The 11,480-nt window shown below is 36.5% G+C and overlaps 3 protein-coding genes across 4 annotated transcripts; 1 reads left to right on the top strand and 2 right to left on the bottom strand.

Moving 5' to 3' along the window:
- Positions 1–1,134: 1,134 nt before the first annotated feature.
- LOC107634733 (VIT-like transporter 1b) lies at positions 1,135–7,641 on the top strand. 2 transcript variants are annotated; one of them, XM_021119887.2, is made up of 3 exons: positions 1,135–1,226; positions 5,983–6,105; positions 7,016–7,641. In XM_021119887.2, the coding sequence occupies exon 3, from the start codon at positions 7,039–7,041 to the stop codon at positions 7,639–7,641; it is 603 nt and encodes a 200-aa protein (XP_020975546.1). In that variant the 5' UTR covers positions 1,135–1,226; positions 5,983–6,105; positions 7,016–7,038. The 2 variants fall into 2 exon arrangements, with proteins under 2 accessions (XP_020975546.1, XP_016193640.1); XM_016338154.3 differs by lacking the exons at positions 1,135–1,226; positions 5,983–6,105 and having other exon boundaries at positions 6,976–7,641.
- Positions 4,918–5,547, bottom strand: LOC148572672 (uncharacterized). Its single transcript, XM_088507684.1, has one exon. It carries the CDS (start codon positions 5,545–5,547, stop codon positions 4,918–4,920), a length of 630 nt encoding a protein of 209 aa, XP_088363810.1.
- Positions 7,642–8,219: 578 nt separating the features above from the next.
- LOC107631604 (vacuolar iron transporter homolog 4) lies at positions 8,220–9,118 on the bottom strand. Its single transcript, XM_016335096.3, has one exon. The coding sequence runs from the start codon at positions 9,017–9,019 to the stop codon at positions 8,345–8,347; it is 675 nt and encodes a 224-aa protein (XP_016190582.3). The 5' UTR covers positions 9,020–9,118; the 3' UTR covers positions 8,220–8,344.
- Between the last annotated feature and the right edge of the window lie 2,362 nt (positions 9,119–11,480).

The following is an 11,480-nucleotide window of genomic DNA, read 5'->3' as shown; positions in this document are numbered from 1 at the left end:
AATATTCACAAAATGAATATTTAAATTTTTGTCTTTCCATCTGTTGATGTCTCTAATTAAGCCATTTGAATGGTTATTGAGGTTTCTTTTGCTATTAAGCACTTCTATCACTGCTTTAGAGTCACATTCCATAATAATATTCTTCATTCCTATTGTCGTAACTATTTCAAGTCCTTTTTTGATTCCTCAAATTTCAGCATTGAAGGCTAAGCATCTTCCAATATGATAAGAAAAACCAGCAACCCACTTGCCAGCCTCATTTCTTATGACCCCTCCACACCCAACTTGTTTGGTACTTCCCTTTATAGCACCATCTGGATTAAGAGTCACCCAACCTTGTGGTGGATAATTCCATTTGATATTTATCTCTTCCTTTTTCTTGAAACACTGTTTCTTCTGACTGCGCTCAAAAGCCTCCCTCATATCATTGACACTTTTTAAAACTTCCATATGTAAGTTCGGTGGTCTTCTATAGCCCGCTTCATGAATTTTTTTTGTTTCTCCATACCCATAATTTCATGCAACTTGTGAAGAATACGTCCTTCCAGCTTTGATTGGGGTGCTTGCTTAGATTTTCTATCATGTTCATCTCCAACCAATCCCTCAAATTAAATCCGAAAAAATCTTGTATCCTCTCTGGTTTGATGAGTTGTGTCTAGATCATGGATGCGCTCGGGCAGTCTCTTAGGACATGAATGGTGTCTTCTTGGTATTCCCCGCAAAGTTGGCACGTTCCTCCCCCTCCGAAGATTCTGGATTTCCTTTGATTTGTGAAGAGTCTGTTGTGCAAAACTCTCCACATGAAGACTTTCGATTTCTGCCGCCTTTGCCACTTCCAGATCCTGATCCAGTTTGTTGTCGACGATGGGCTCAAATTTGCTAAGGCTTTGTAAGTAGAGGTAACCGAGAAGTCACCGTCCTGTGTGCCTCCAACCCAATCTATCCTCCCCATTCTCTACTTTCGGTGGTGGGAGAGTAAAGATTTTCATGGAAATTTCTTCAGGTAGGCTGCTCCTAATCTTGTCTCTGTTCCAATCTCTATTTTCATTTTCCCATTCCCAGACCAGATTGTTTAAATCGGGTCTGCTCTGTGTTGTGTGCTCTAACAGATTGTTCACTCCTTCAACCCATTGGTCTGTCTAGAATAACGTTGAGAGGCCATCCCCAATGTACTTGATGGTGTGCTTCAAGAATTCTGGCCACATTTTTACCAGCTCCTTTTAGAGGTGAGAGTCTCCTTTTCTTTCTGTTGGTGTGTTGATAAGTTGATTTCTATTACAATATTTCTGGTAGAATACCTTTGCCCAAAGAGTGTTAGGGTGTTCCTTTAGTTGGCATAGTATCTTTAGAAGGAATGCATCATTCATAAGGTGTAATTTTCTAAAACCCAATCCTCCTTCGTGTTTTGGGGAGCAGATAGTTTTCCAACTCACTGCATGTAATCATCTTCTATTTTCCTTGTCCCCCCATATGAAGCCTCGTTGAATTTTTTCTATGTCTTCGCAAATAGTTTTAAGGATTCTTTCATGTTGCATGTCAAAGTTGATGAAGGGCTAATAACAGATTGTGCTAGGGTTATTCTTCCAGCTAGTGATAGATACTTGCTCTTCCAATCCTTCAGCTTGCATTGAACCCTTTCCATAACAGCTCTGAAGTTTTCTTTTCCTACTCTGTTGTTGTTTATCATGACTCCAAGATATCTTCCTAGTGCATTGTTTTTCTTAAAATCGCATCTGCTGGTAATTCTCTGTCTGATATCCTTTGGGGTATTTTTGGAAAATACTATAGAGGAATTGTTGGAGTTCACTTTGAGTCCTGCTGCTCTACAAAAATTATTTAGCACTTCTTTGACTAATTCCAATTGTTGAGTTGTTGCCTCTGTAAAAATAAGTAAATCATCAGCGAACATTAAGTGAGAAATACCCAAAATATCTCTTCCTATTTTCATAGGCTGCCACGCTCCTCTTTCCACTTCTTGTTTAATGTATTGTGAAAGTTTATCCATACAAATAACAAAAAGGTAAGGGAATATGGGATCCCCTTGTCTAATTCCTTTGGTAGGAGTGAAGCTGTCGGTTTTACTCCCATTCCAAAGAATGTTATAGCTCACTGATTCTACTCCTTCCATAATTAGCTTAACTATTTTTGTGGGGAGTTTGAAATCCTGTAGCCTTTCTTTCATAAACTTCAAATTTATTCTATCGTAAACCTTTTCAAAGTCAATCTTCTTTGCCATGTAGCTCTTTTTCCCTCTTAGCTTCTTCATTGAGTGCATGAGCTCTTTTGCAATTAGGATGTTGTCCTTAATTTTTCTGCCGGAAATGAAACTTGATTGATGTGGGCTGATTTTAGTGTCAAGATGTGGTTTGATTCTTTGCACAGTGATTTTGGTTAGGATCTTGAGCCTGACGTTGCAAAGAGCGATGGGTCTGAATTGAGAAACAAACTCTGGGTGTTTTGTTTTTGGTATAAGAATAATGATGGTAGAATTAGACGCTTTTATGTTTTGTGTGTTACTCCAGCAATCCTTAATGTAATCGCAAACTAAATATTTGAGGGTTTCCCAGTTGTTTTTGAAGAAAAAGGTTGGGTATCCATCCTCTCCTGGTGCTTTGATTGACCCAATGCTGAAAAGCGTATTCTTAATCTCTTGATTTGTTGGGACTCTTTCCATAGCCCTGCAATCAATAGGATCTAAGTCAGGTAGTATGTTATTTTCAAGGATCAAAGGATATGTATTTACCTCTTCTTGATATAGGTTTTGAAAGAAGCATGTGATGTGGTCTTTGAGTTGTTGTTCATCTTCCATCCAGTTACCATTGTTGTCCCTCAGCTTTATAATTTTATTTTTTCTTCTTCTAATAACCGTCTTGGTGTGATAAAACTTCATGTTTTTATCCCCCTCAACCGTCCATTGTTCTCTTGATTTTTGTAACCAAAATGCCTCCTCTTTGTCTAGGATGTCATTTAACTCCTTGTTCAGAGAGTCTTCTAAGTTGTCTAGAAAAGGATTTCTTCCATAACTTTGGCATCACTGAATCCCTGAAAGTCTATTGAGAATTCTCCTCTTGTTTCTGAAGATGTTACCGAAAGTGTCTTTATTCCACTTGACAAGCATTTCTTTAAGATTGTTGAGGTTCTTCAGTAGCCTTTCTTCTGCTTTCTAATTATGCTCCATTAAGGGTTTGAAGTCTGGATGCCACATCATTTCAAATCCAAAAGGCCTTCCGTCTTTGTTAGTGGGGTTCCCTTCATCAGTTATTAAGAGTGGGTGATGGTCAGAGTTTGTTCTTAGTAGGATCTTAACCAAAGCTTCATGAAATTTAGTTCTCCATGGTGGATTTGAGAGATCTCTATCAAGCATTTTGAAAACTCTATCATATCCATTCCAAATGGGACATCTCCACGTGAATCTGGACCCAACGAACCCCAGATCTATTAATCCATATCTATTTATCCAGGAATTAAAGGATCTGCAGGCTCTTTGGTCAATGGGGCTCCCTCCTTTCTTTTCTGAATCTTCCTTGATTTTGTTGAAATCCCCAGTCAAAAGCCAAGGTGATGTCATGTTGTTAGCTATTCCCTTGAGAATAGGCCATATGAGTCTTCTTACTGGAGGTTGGGGACTTGCATACACCGCAGTTAAGAACCAAGAGTCCCTACTGTTGGTTTCAATTTTTGTGTGAATATATTGGTTGTTGGATTCCACAACCGTTATATTGATGTCACTTCTATTCCATCCAATCCAAATACCACCTGCATAGCCTTGTGCTTCCTCAATGATGAAGTTGTTGAAACCTAATTTTCTAATTATACTTTTGGCTTTGTCCCCACTGGTATTAGTTTCCATAAGAATAGTTATATCTGGTCTATTCTGCCTCATAAGCTCTTTGAAGGTGCTAGCCGCACCTCTGACGTTCCAAGATAATATAATCATTAAGAAAGGTTGGTTCTTAGTTTAACTGCATTTCTATAGCCTCCATCTCCTCTGGCTCCTTTAGATTCGGAGTACTAAAATCCACATCCTTTACCAGGTCGGTGATTTCTCTTTGCATATCTATTTCCATTTGGTCGATTTGAGTTTCTCTTAGTTCTCCGGGGTCTGGTGGCTTTGCCTCTTTGGGTTGAGCTCGGTCTTGGATCTCCATGATGTCTTCTTGGTTTTCTGAAGATTGAGAATCATTATTTTCTATATTCCAGTTTTCTCTGTTTGTGCTTCCTTTAGTTTTTTGAAACTGTGACCTGCTATTCTCTTGAGTGTTGCTTATCTTTTTTGTGTTCTGATGCATGCCTTCTTGGATGCTCTTTAGTTGTTGTATCTGCTCTTTTTCTATCTTTTTTGTTTTCTCTTTGCTATTTTTCTCTATGTATGTGGCTGATTGTTGTGCTGTGTTTTTGCTTTTGTGGTTCCTTCCTTATTTTGAAGTAGTTACTGTATTATGGTCTCTTTGTGTGTTTTCCTCCTCCTGTGCTTCCTTGTCATTCTCTGTTTCTTCTACTTCAAGTGCACTGAATCTGGATTTATTCATTTTTAAAATCTCCTTTTCTTTGCTATTACTGGTTCCAGCTCCATGTTTTCCTTCTTCTTTCTTGTTTCTTTTTGCCTTTGGATGACCATCCATGGTCCACAGTTATTGTTATCTTGTTCAAGTACCCCAAAGAGCCAGCTATATTCGAGTAATTATGTTGGAATTGAGTCGTATAGCTTCTCACCTATTATGGCTGGGACCTTTTATGGCGGATATTGGTGCACAAACCCCTTTCTTCTATATTTTTAGAGAAAGAGAATTAATATATGATCTATTCGAAGCTGCGACAGGTATGAGAATGATGCATAATTTTTTCCGTATCGGGGGAGTCGCGGGTGATCTACCTCATGGTTGGATAGATAAATGTTTGGGTTTCTGCGATTATTTTTTAACAGGGATTGTTTTCCTTCCCTTTTTTGGAAGTCTCTGGCTCATCTTTCCTTTGCTCAAGCCTAATGGTCTTCTCTGCCACTATATTTTCTTCTTGGTTAGCCTTATCTCCTTCTTGGTTTTGTTCTTTGGCCTCTTGCTCCTTTAAGCTTTTCCATATTTGACAAATTTTTTGCTCATGATCAATTCTTCCGCAAATAAAGCAGATTTGATGGATTCCTTCATATTCTACTTGATACATTTTGCCATTGACCATGTATTTTCCCATCAAAGGCTTAGTTAGTTCAACCTCCATACAAAGTCTAGCAAATTTACCTCTACATAAGTGTGATGTGTTATAATCAACTTTGCAAGTTCTTCCAATGAGATCCCCTATTTTTCTTAAAATTTTATCATTGTAGAGCTCTATAGGAAGTCCTGGTAATCTGATCCATGCGGTAATTTTGTCTATAGATGTCACGAGGGGATTAAAATTGGGTTCCGAGAGTCTGACCGCGAGGTAATGGTTGTAGATCTTCCATGGTCCCTCCAATAGAGCATGATCTAAATCCTCTTCTGCATAGAACTTGACCAAGTAGAACTCATTACCCAGGTCTATAACGTCTAGGTCTCCAAATCTAACCCACATTGTCTGTATTCTCCTTTTCATGACAGCATAGCTAATTTTCCTTCCCAAAAGTTTCACAATCAAAGATTTCCACCAAGGCTTCCATAGTTATTTCTTTGCACTTTCATTGATCACGATGTTGAAAAGACCGTCCCACATATTGACTACTTCTATCTCTGGTTTTCCAGCTTTCTTTTGAATTTCCTCTCCTTCATTTTCTTCTTTTGTTTCTAGGACAGTATCCTAGATATTGCCCATATCCTTCTCTTCAGATTTTCCATAATTTTCCATCGAATTTGGAGCGTGTACCGCCTCCGTTACCATGTCTGAATAAGTTCTGGTTCTTCCTGTTTCTTCAATCTGTTCCATCCAATCTTCAACTCGCGGCACAAGAATTGTTGTCCTTGAGAAGCCTTCTTCTCCTTTTTTAACTTTCTTGTTGTTTCCTTGTTGCAGGTCTCGGTCTTGGGGCTGTGGGTCATGCTCATTTGGAGCCCTTTCCGGCTGTTCATTGCCGGCCATGAGCCTCTGGTTGCAGGCAAAAGACACGATTGTACGGAGAGAGAAATGTGTAAAAGTGTAAGGGCTCTTTTTATGAAATTTTTAAAAAATGTATTCCTTGATAGCATGCCTAATCTCATGGGCCTAAATCAGGTGGGTGAATCGGAATGGGTCTGGCAAATTTGGCCCAATCCAAAATGACAGCCAAAATTTAAGTAACAAGTAACAGACTAACAGGTCTCTTTTACCATGTCTAATTTTTAAGTTACATGATATAAATATAAAAGTGAAATCTATATTTTCTCCTCTCACCTTTTAGATAAATAATAAATTAGACACCATACAATTTTTCTAAGTAATAACAACTCGGTATGGGTTTATGATGAAGTTACTTATAACTATTCCTAGGGCAAAATTCTAATTTAAAAAGTATCACGGCTTTTCTAACAACAAAAGGTTCAGGGGATAAAAATAGTGGTGTTTGGACTTCAATTATATATAAAAAAAATAAGCTACTACATATAAAAAGTATATAATAATTTTAACTGTTAATTTTAATTATAAAAAAATATATATTAATTAAAATCAATTGTTAAGATTATTGAAATAATGATGTTTTGAGTATATTTGATAATTAATATATTACATATTTAGTTATTTTAATAGCTAATTATTTAATTAAAAAAATACATAAATTAATATGTATAAACATACTGAGATATATGAATTTCGATTTTTATTAACAAATTATAATGATTGGATTTTGATCCTTAAAATATAGAGAGATTCTGAATAATGACCCTGCCTCAGAATAGACATTATACCTCTGCAATATTCCAGCTGCAAATAATTTTGGCTTTTGGAGTGCTGTTGTATCTAAATTCGGAATTATATATATTATTCAGCTGGCAACAATCTATGTATAACAGTTGTTGAATTTTCCTAGCTATGGCTTCTAATGCAGCTTGTGTTAATAATTTGGTAGCAGGAGAAGTAGTTGTTGCAGCTAAGATGAGCGAAGAAGATGGCAATAATAACGTTGACTACTCACAAAGGGGTCAATGGCTTCGAGCAGCAGTTCTAGGAGCCAATGATGGGTTGGTCTCAGTTGCATCATTGATGATGGGTGTAGGAGCTGTTAAGAGAGACTCCAAAGCCATGTTACTTGCTGGCTTAGTGGGATGCATTGCAGGAGCATGTAGCATGGCACTGGGTGAATATGTTTCGGTTTCAACTCAGTATGAAGTTGAAGTTGCTCAAATCAAAAGGGACATGATGATGATGATGGAGAACAAGAATGAGATGGAGAAAAAGAGGAGGTCATTGCTCCCTAACCCTTTGCATGCTGCTTTGGCATCAGCATTGTCATTTACTGTAGGTGCAGTCATTCCTTTGGTTTTCACTGCATTTGTGAGAGACTACAGGTTAAGGCTTGGGTTGTGTGTGGTGGTGTCTAGCTTGTTTTTGGTGGGGTTTGGATGCTTGGGTGCTGAGTTGGGACACACACATAAGGTTAAGTCCTCTATCAGGATCCTTATTGGGGGCTTGTTGGCTATGGCTATCACTTTTGGGTTAACCAAATTAGTAGGCTTTAGTGCTAATTTGGAATTGTGAATCTATCTTTGAAGAATCAACCATGATATGCTGTTGTTGTTGTTCCTCCTTGTCTTTATTCAATAATAAGGTATGCATTATTGGAGAATGAAATGTTTCAATTAGGTTAATTACTTTGCCTTATTCACTTTTCTAGCTACAAGCTTCTACTTTTACATTTGTTGTTTTCAGAAAGAGGACTCAAGTCAAGGCTAAGCGAATATACTTGTCATTTTCACTTCTTCTAGTTATTACTTGTTAACATGTTATGATGTTGTAAAAGTAATTTATTTTATTGATATATTAATGAGGGTATGACAATCAACATTATATGTTTTATAACGTTTATATATAAAGAGAAACAAGAAAACATGGTGATAATAAACACTTTAATTAAAAACCTTGGCAAACGGCTAAAGATGCAGGCACCTATAGCTTATTAAGGGTAATAATATCACACCCTTCTCCCAACACACACATCCCACTCATTTATATAAAAAGACCAAGGTGAAAACTCAGGTCCAGTCAATTTCACGTAAAGTTGATAGTTGAGAGCCGTTAAATAATTTGTCTAATTTAATTAAATTTTTATCTAACGACTCTCAGTTATCAACTTCAGGTGAAGTTGACTGCATCCGAGTTTCCACCAAAGACTAATAATAAAGAAGTATGCATTAGTTTAATATAGGAGATAAAATGAGTACACATAACAAGGAATGATATTCTAAAGTGAAACAGAGCCAAGCAACTTGGTGAAGCCAAAAGTGATAGCCATAGCCATCCAACCTCCAATGAGAACCCTGAGACAGGATCTTGTGACAGGAGTTCTACCAAGAATGGCTCCAAAAATTCCAAACACCAACAATGCTAAGCTAACAGCAACAGCAACAACACCCATTCTAACCTTATGGTTCCTTATGAACAAAGCTGCTAGCATTGGCACCACACCACCCACAGAAAATGCCACTGCTGATGCTGCTGCTGCTTGAAATGGATTTGGCAGCTTTTCCCTCTCATGATCCGCTACTTCTTCTTCTTCATTTGGTTCTCTTTCTCTCTTTATCTGAGCCTTCTCTATGTCATACTGAGTGTACACAGAGACAAACTCTCCGATTGCCATGCTGCATGCTCCGGCTACTAGGCCGGCGAAGCCTGCTAGAACCATGGCTGTGATGTCATGCTTAACAGCTCCAACACCCATCATGAGTGATGCAACAGAGACTAGTCCGTCATTGGCTCCGAGCACTGCTGCTCGGAGCCACTGAGCCCTTTGAGTGTAGTTAGTATTGCTCTCTTGGTCAACCACTTGGTTTGGTTTTGGCTGCACCACAAGAGCAGCACCATTTGCATGCATGGGAATTTCAATGTGGTTAGGTGAAGTTCCATTAGTGGAAGCCATGAAGGAGAAGGGAAATAATGGTAATAGAGAGTTGTTAAATATAGTAAGGTAGAGAGGGAGAAAGGAATTTGAAGAGCTTGTGGAGAACACACGCTTGTAGTGAAGAGTATTTATAGACAGAGAGATCATAAAGATTATTGGATAGTGTTAATCGACCTAAATATTGGACACTAGACTCAACTTGGTTACTTCTTTAACTAAATGAATCTGATACTCTTTTTAAAAGTGCATAAATATAAAAGGAGGATCCAATCATCAGATATTAAATTTCTTCACTGTAATTTGAATCATTTATATACTTCAATCATGAGTATTTTAGTTTCATTTTGTTTAAGTTTAGCATGAAAGTTACCAGATGATTGAGTATGCATGACTCAACAATAACTTAGCAGAATGTGCATATTTTTCGCAAATTATTTTTTATATTGGCATGGAATGATGTTTTTGTATTTTGTTGTTGTTATTGTTGTTGTTGTTGTTGGGAATGGTGTTTTTCATGATCGTCGATTCTAAGGTGTTAATATCAAATGTAGCGCTGTTTGATTCAAAGTATAGAAATCGAACTCTCTAATTTTTTAGAGAACAAAAATCGACCTCTCCAATTTTACATTAAAATTTTTCAAAAATATCCTTGCAAAGTAATCGGACCTACCAATTACACATTCTCATATAGAAAAACACATACAAAGCCAATAGAATTGGATTGCATAATAAAAAAATTTATCCCATATTTTTTACATTTGATAGTGTGTGTAATCCAAAGGATAATGGGAACTAAAGTAGTCTGTAATTTAATAATTTGAAGAGAGTGTGCATTCCACACCAAAGTCACACGCTGCTCAATATTTTGAAGAGCAAACAACCAATACCTACCACTTTATGATCAATATGGCTTAACTTTTACGGTTCTTTTTATTTAAGAAACTCTTCCCTGATGAGAAAGATCTACTACCATTACTGCTTTCTTGATTTTTCTTTAGGTGCCACAATTATATTTTATGGCAACTACTCCTATGAAGATGCCAAAAATATCTTCTCATGATGATCCTTGTTTAAAAAGTGTAACTTATTTGTTTAGCAACACTTTAAATAAAGGTAACACTTTTACTTCAAATAAAAATCAAACTCTACAATCTATCATCCAATGGTCAAAATGAAATATCTTCACATGATGACAATCATAAAATCTTCATTGGAGTAGCCACCATATTTTATTATCACCATGTCCATATTTATCTGCCTTTGGTCTGTACATCTCACATCTCTTGCAATTGTTATTGTTATACTAGTAGAGATAATTGCTTTTATCTTGCTCTTTTCCATTGTTTGATAAGGATATTTTGTGTCTAATTGGTGTTAGTGAGTACCATTTTTGTTACTTTTTGCTTTGTTTTGTCTGATAAAACCTATCTTTTGCAAGCAATAGTAACAGAATAGAAATTACTGTCTTACATCCCTTAATTTAAGTAACCATGCTAGTAATATTGCCATGCCAGCCAATTAAGAATCCTTTAACTCCATTAGAACACACTTAAGTTCTTGACAACATACAACATACAACATACTTCATTCATGGTAATTTTGAATTGTGAACATTTTTCTAAATAGATTAGACACTTTTCATCTTACAAAGGTAAGCACAATTTGTCAATCTCCAATTTTTACATCAAAATTATTAGCCTAACAATTGAGTTATCACATCGATAATGGGAATTAAACTTGCATCTTTGTAGAATATGATCTCGTTCTGCATCAATAATCACCTTTTAACAGCAGAAATCTGCAAAACATAGCAACTAACATCAACTGTCTTTATTAAAAGGTTCATATTAAAATTCTGTTTCTTCAATTCCAAATATTCAGCATACTCATCCTTGAATTAACTTGAAGGGTTGGAGTATTTATCAGTTTCTTTTGGGCCTCATACTTTGTTCCAAAGAACTTTATGCTCTGGCAGAACAGAAATCGAAGTCAAACATGTCGATTCACTATTAAATTTCTTTTGCAAATTAATGATGCATGCTGAACAGAGTAAGATAAAAGGACCAAATGAAATCTTTAAAAGAAGAAATAGTAGAAGTGCAATATGAGATCACTATATGGCCTAACAGTAAAGTATGAGAGTACATTCAGACAAATCCACTAAAGGGAAAAACTAACAATAACAAAGCGATAATGCATGTCTCCACTTCCAAATTAGAAGGAATTACAATAAGAAAATACTAACTTTAGATTTCTTTTCTTCCTCATATTCAAAGTGGCATGTGGCTTGCTTGTGGAATTCACACTCTACTTAAATATTTAATCATGTACTCTAATCCACCCACCTACAAAGTTATGTATTATTAAACCATAGGGTGGCTGCCACTAACTTAGTCTTGTGGAATGCCACACTCTTACCAATTTAATAATCCCATCATATCCCCATAATAATTGACTTATCAATCTCCAAGATTCTATC

Source organism: Arachis ipaensis, chromosome B3 (genome assembly GCF_059453495.1).
Source record: "Arachis ipaensis isolate K30076 ecotype BB chromosome B3, ASM5945349v1, whole genome shotgun sequence".
Taxonomy (NCBI): domain Eukaryota; kingdom Viridiplantae; phylum Streptophyta; class Magnoliopsida; order Fabales; family Fabaceae; genus Arachis; species Arachis ipaensis.
This window is presented reverse-complemented; position numbering and strand designations above follow the sequence as displayed.

Coding starts and splice junctions, on each gene's coding strand:
- LOC107634733 (XM_016338154.3), top strand. CDS start 6,976: ATGGCTTCTAATGCAGCTTGTGTTAATAATTTGGTAGCAGGAGAAGTA.
- LOC148572672 (XM_088507684.1), bottom strand. CDS start 5,547: ATGTGGGTTAGATTTGGAGACCTAGACGTTATAGACCTGGGTAATGAG.
- LOC107631604 (XM_016335096.3), bottom strand. CDS start 9,019: ATGGCTTCCACTAATGGAACTTCACCTAACCACATTGAAATTCCCATG.